This window comes from Triticum dicoccoides, chromosome 6B (assembly GCF_002162155.2).
Source record: "Triticum dicoccoides isolate Atlit2015 ecotype Zavitan chromosome 6B, WEW_v2.0, whole genome shotgun sequence".
Taxonomy (NCBI): domain Eukaryota; kingdom Viridiplantae; phylum Streptophyta; class Magnoliopsida; order Poales; family Poaceae; genus Triticum; species Triticum dicoccoides.
This window is the reverse complement of record NC_041391.1, coordinates 134,521,077-134,526,999: the sequence shown is the minus strand read 5'-3', so window position 1 is coordinate 134,526,999 and position 5,923 is coordinate 134,521,077. Positions and strand designations below refer to the sequence as shown.

The following is a 5,923-nucleotide window of genomic DNA, read 5'->3' as shown; positions in this document are numbered from 1 at the left end:
TGCTCCTGCTTCGCTGAAGCGGCTTGATGTGGTTCTTCCGCACTGGTGCTCCGTTCTAGTTGCTGCGGTGGTGGTTAGCGGCTACGGCCAGGGGGTAGGGCGTGTCTTGGTGTGGTGGATCATGGGAGCCCGCGGCCAGAGTGAGGTTGACCTTGACTGGGATGGTGGTTGGTGGGCAACGGTCGGTGGCGGTAGGTGCTCGACGCAATTCCGGGAGAAATCCTTGTTTCGATCTTCATCAGAGTCGGCGTCGGTGTCGTCCACGGGTGACTTGACCTTTCTTGGAAGCGTCATCTTGGAGGTGTGCTCCTCCTTCTCTCCATGACATTGGCTCCAGAGGGAACCCTCAGATCAGCTGGATCGGGCGATGGAGGCGTCTTCGCGTCTTTCTCCTCCCTGTGGGCATTGTCTTGGAGTCGACTATGACTGGGAGACCGGTGGATGGCGGCATCTTTACCGCATGGTTGCTAAGGCGGGCGCTGGTTTCTGTTTTGGCAACGATGATGGCGTCGAGTAGAGCTCGGGTCGCAGCGTGGACATTGGTAGTCGATTCTTCCCGGCGTGTCCGAGATGCCCTTCTGGTGGTTGCTTGGTTGCTTTGAGGTCGGAGTTGCGGTGCAGCGAGTACAAGTGGTGACGATGACAGGCACTCTGTGTTCGTTTGTAGAGGGCACGGTCGGCACAAGTTTTGCATATTTCCCTTTCGATGCTCGTTGTCAAAGTCGGAGCTGTCGGTTGCTTTCGCATGTGGCCAACCATTCGCATGTGTTGTCATGGCTTCTGCAGCTGTTTGTGGGTTGGCTTCGACGATGAAGCTCTATGGTGAAGCCGGAGTCGCCCGTTCGAGGCAACCAATGACTCTTCGGCGGATGTCTTTTCTTCTTTGCAACTTTGAGTTCCGTGTCGGTGGCCAGGTTGACCGGTGATGCCCATGTCATATGGGTTGGGTTGTATGGGTTTTAGCCCGGTTTTCCACCAATTAGCCAGGCAATTCTCTTCTTCTCAATCAGTCTTTTGCCTCGTTTCAAGAAAAGAAAAAACATCAGGCTTGGACTTTGATGGCCTGGTGATGCAACGCTCCAGCACACAGCGGAAGACAGCAGCATCTCTGTCTCTTGGCAAGTTTTTCAACACTCGTACTGGTGCTACGGGATTCGACGAGAACCCGCACGGCTTGCATTGCTAGCACAGGTGATCTGCTGTATCTTGCCGACGCAAGGACGCAAATTCCCCTGTACTATCCAAAATAATATTCAACAACCCAATGTGCAAATACCCACGGGCACATATGCACATCCCGACTACTCCCTCCGTACCATATATGTATAGAGGAAGTATAAATTTGCTATTGGTAGATTGTTTTTCATTTTCATTGTGGAAATTGTCATCGTGTCTGTCAATTTCCAAAGTGTCCAGAAAACACAGTCCCAACAACGCAAGGACGCAAATCCCAACAACGCAAGGACGCAAATTCCCCTGTACCACGTTGTTTGTTCAATTTCCAAAGTGTCCAGAAAACACACAGTAAACACTACAAAAGGTAGCAGGATTTTATGATAAAACGTAATTCTGTCTGCCCCAACCAAACGAGTCTGTCCGCACCATCACATGATAGATAAAAATCAATCTGTCCAGACACAGGCACCGCAAAGCTGTAGTGGCACAGAAGCAAAGAGTACACACAATGGATGGCAACCTTTCTAAAACAACAGTCTAGTCTTTTTGGAAACTCTGAATGGTGGTGCGACAAGGGGGGTGGACGGACATGACATGTATCGATCAGACGACGCCTAGATGTCCATCGGCGCCGGGGCGTCCGGTGCAGCAGGCTCGTCCGCCGCCGCGGGGGCATCCCCTGCGGCAGGTGCGTCGCCCCTGTCCTCCTGCATCGAGCTTGATTCAGCCGGAGCATCGGCCGCTGGTGCCTCGTCGGCAGCCTCCATGGAATCAATGATCTCCTGGATCCTCTTGGAGTCGATCATGGAGAAGGGCTCGACGGTGCCATCCTCCTTTCTGCCGACAATGGCAATGGTGCAGTTGGAGCTCGTCAGCTTCTCACCTTGGAGGGTCTCCTTTATGGCTGAGAGCGCGTCCTTGATGAGCTCGTCCGGGGTGTAGGCATTGAATTTCTCGAATCTGCGTTCGAGGTAAGTCTTCGCTGCCTGAGAGCGGGAGCCAATGGCGAATGCCTGGTACTCAAAGTAGTTCCCGCTGGGGCAGTTGTAGTAGAGATGGGCTCCAGACTCATCTAGACCCGCAACAAGGAGGCCGACCCCATAGGGCCTCTTCCATGAACGCTGTGTGCAAACCTGCAACATTAAAATACATAGTCAACACATTGCCCGCCACAAGATGGGAAGAGAAATGCACACTGGTGAAAACATGTTGATTTTAAGACAACCTTCTAAAAAGTACTCCCTCCGTCCCATAATGTAAGACGTTTTTTGACCCTCCGTCCCATAATGTAAGGCGTTTTTTGACAAGTCGTCTTACATTATGGGATGGAGGGAGTAATCAAGATGCTAGCTTGAGAGCAGTGATCTGATTATGGAATCATGAAATTAAACCAGTAAATGAATTGATTGAGAAGTTCATTATTTTGTTTTGCTTTGGAGGAGAGTTAATTCAACAGAAGTATGCGAGACACTGCCACAGATCACCTGCCTCCCTCCCAAAACCCCACTCACTACTCCCTTTATCTACCTACTAGTCACAATGGCCCCTGGTTTCAGTCCTTGAATTTTATTTTGCAACTAAGGAGTAGATGCAAAGTTCAGAAATCAGCATGATGGCATTCACCCTGAAAGATTGAAGAGCAGCCTCAACTGGGCATGCTTGACTGGGAACGAGAGCAAGGTTGCTACAAAACAAATTATGTGTACAATTTAGGATTTGATTGACAACTCTAATAACTAAAATGTGCACCATGGAAGTAACCACCCACACACGAGGTATGTTACATCATCTGGCAGTGATAGCAATTGTTAGAAGAATTTTAATACAAGTTTCTTAAAGCATGTTATTAATTTCTCCACAACAAAAAATAATCAGCGACGACATTGCCCTTCTTAACGTGTTTAAATTCTAGAGGGTAAGTTAACATTGTAGAAGGGCACAATCTTCCTGTAGAGAATGGTGTTGCACCTGGGATGCATCCCAAAATCAAGATCTTACTGTACTGTCTGTTATAGGCTTTGCTAGCAAGATAAGAGGGGGGATAAGACCAGCAGGACAAAACAAACAACTGAATGTACTATACAATTTTCTTTTGTAAGGATGAGGTAACCAGGAAAAGCAAAATAAAACTGGCATATGAAACAAATCGAAACCTCTAGGTGCAGATCAATCCCACATGGCAGACAAATACTGAACAGAAATTTGGATTCACTGATTGTGGAAAGCATGGGCAAACCTTAAAAGGAGTTAAAGTACATAAAGACAGGTTGAGATCTCACAGCTGGCAACACGCAGGGATCTGCACCTTCGTGGCCAGAGTGCAGCGCCACAGGATCGATGTGCAACTGTGGTTTGTGGTTGTTGGTGGAGATGTCTGCCATCGATGACCATCAACTAAACTAAAATCAATGCATACATATTTACTATGAGCATCCTAATTGTTTATCATTCAAATTTTGAGCTCTTGGTTCTAGTTTCTTCATCCCTTTTTGGATGACAATTTTGTTATGCATGACAGCAGTGCTATATTTCCTGTGCCACAATATCCGCGCGCAGCAGCGGGCAGCGATACCAGCTAGTACACATAAGACAGTGTTTAACTTAAACCGTAAGAAGCTGAAGAAGGGTCAACTCGAGACTTCAGACTGTGTATGCAAGGAAACTAAGATACCATTACAGTTCTCAGTTGCTGCACAATTCTAAAACAGAGCATAAGAGATCAAGCACCATAATAACACTCCACATAACTAAATTGTACGGAGGGTCCTGACCCTTACCACTGGCGAAATCGTCAAAATCGTAACCATTTGTACCACTGGATCGTGCTCCCCGCGACTTCACCATGAAAACCCTAGTTCCCAGCATAGATCGTAGCCGGGATTACCCCAGCACGCACGAAACCACACATCTCCCGCACCAGATCTGACCCCTCCGGCACGAAACCCTAGGCGCGCGAGCAGATCGGGGCAGGAAAAGACGAAAAGGGGATCGGGACGGGAAACGGGGACGGACCTGCGCCTTGTCGGCGAGGCGGAGCGCGAGCCTGGAGACGGGGAGCGGCGCGTCGTAGACGAAGGCGTGGTTGATGCACTCGTTGCGGAGGAAGCGGGAGAGGACGCGGCCGTCGGCGGTGAGGCCGGCGAGCGCGACCCCGGCGTGGTCGGCGACGCGGAAGACCTTGCGCTGGTGCGAGGAGAGCTCGTTGGCGGACTTGTTGGCGGCGGCGAGGACGGCGTGGGTGGCGGAGCGGAGGCCGACGCAGGCCGAGCCCTGCTTCACCGCCTCCATGGCGTACTCCACCTGGAACAGCCGCCCCTGCGGGCTCCAGGTGGTGACATCGGTGTCGTACTGGTTGCGGAACATCCTCGGCCTTCTTCCTCCTCGGCTCCCCTCCTCCTCCGATCCGGCGACGATGCGAGGTGTGCTAGTGGTGCGTGTCCGCAGCAGCAGTAGGGTTCGGGCGTGCTGTTTTCCTCCTTTTGTTGGCGTGGTGCGGTGCGGCGTTCATCTTCTTGTGCTCCAAGACCGAAGACGAGAGGGTAGGAGGGCTCGCGTGGGGCCAGCCCGTCAGGGTTCCGGATGGGCCGTCGGAGACTTAGAGGTACTGGGCCTTGGCCTGTTGTTGGGCGGTGGGGCCGTTAGGGAAAATCTTATCGAGCGAACGTTTCGCGAGGGAAATCCCTATTTGCCGCTCCTGCGACAAATTATCGGTGTCCAGCTGTTGCGAGAGCAACTAGTTAATGAGCGTTCTTTCAGGAGCCTCGCAACGACCAGCGTTGTTTGGCGCGTTCTCAGTCATTCGCCATGTATCGTGTTTAATTTTTTTAAAAAAAATTCACACGTATTTTTGGCTTTTTAGACGTTTTTTTTACGTTTTGGTTTTTCATCGGTCTTCCTCACCTGATAAAAAAATTCAAAAAAAAATTTGCGCGAAAAATGTGTTTTTTTTTCTTTTGCGAGACTCACGGTTTTGCTTCCGCGAGAGGCATGCTTTTGCTTTTGCGAGAGTCACGGCCGTGCCTCTCAGAAATAAAAAAACGTGTTTCTATTTTTTTTTCTTTCACGAGAGTCACGGTTTTGATTCCGCGAGAGGCACGGTTTTGCTTTTGGGAGAGTCACGACTGTGCCTCTCATAATCGAAAAAAACATGTTTTCTATTTTTTTCCTTTCGTGAGAGTCACGGTTTTGGTTCCGCGAGAAGCACGGTTGGGGATGCTGATACGTCTCCAATGTATCTATAATTTTTGATTATTTCGTGTTATTTTATTATCAATCTTGGATGTTTTATATAGTCATTGTATATCACTTTTTGGTACTAACCTATTGACATAGTGCCAACTGCCAGTTGTTGTTTTCTTCATGTTTTTTACATCGCAAGAAATCAATATCAGAAGGAGTCCAAATGCCACGCCAATTTATGATGATTTTTTATGGGCCAGAAGGAACACAAGGGGCCCTGGTTGCACCTGGGGGGAGTCCCGAGGAGCGGACAACCCACCAGGGCGCGCCAGGAGGCCCAGGCGCGCCCTGGTGGGTTGTGCCCACCTCGGGTGCCCCCTGGACCGACTCTTTGCTCTATAAATACCCCAATATTCCAAAAACCCTAGAGGAGTCGACGAAATTTTCATCCAGACGTCGCAGAGTCCAGAACCACGAGATCCAATCTAGACACCATCACGGAGGGGTTCACCACTTCCATTGGTGCCTCTCCGATGATGTGTGAGTAGTTCTTTGTAGACCTTCGGTT

The 5,923-nt window shown here is 49.9% G+C and overlaps 1 protein-coding gene across 1 annotated transcript; it reads right to left on the bottom strand.

Moving 5' to 3' along the window:
* Positions 1-1,525: 1,525 nt before the first annotated feature.
* On the bottom strand, positions 1,526-4,686 carry LOC119320165 (proteasome subunit alpha type-1). Its single transcript, XM_037594274.1, has 2 exons — positions 4,189-4,686; positions 1,526-2,309 (listed from the first exon to the last, which is right to left on the bottom strand). Exons 1-2 carry the CDS (start codon positions 4,537-4,539, stop codon positions 1,791-1,793), a joined length of 870 nt encoding a protein of 289 aa, XP_037450171.1. The 5' UTR covers positions 4,540-4,686; the 3' UTR covers positions 1,526-1,790.
* Between the last annotated feature and the right edge of the window lie 1,237 nt (positions 4,687-5,923).

Coding starts and splice junctions, on each gene's coding strand:
- LOC119320165 (XM_037594274.1), bottom strand. CDS start 4,539: ATGTTCCGCAACCAGTACGACACCGATGTCACCACCTGGAGCCCGCAG. Junction 2,310..4,188: donor GCCTCGCCGACAAGGCGCAG/GTCCGTCCCCGT, acceptor TTAATGTTGCAG/GTTTGCACACAGCGTTCATG.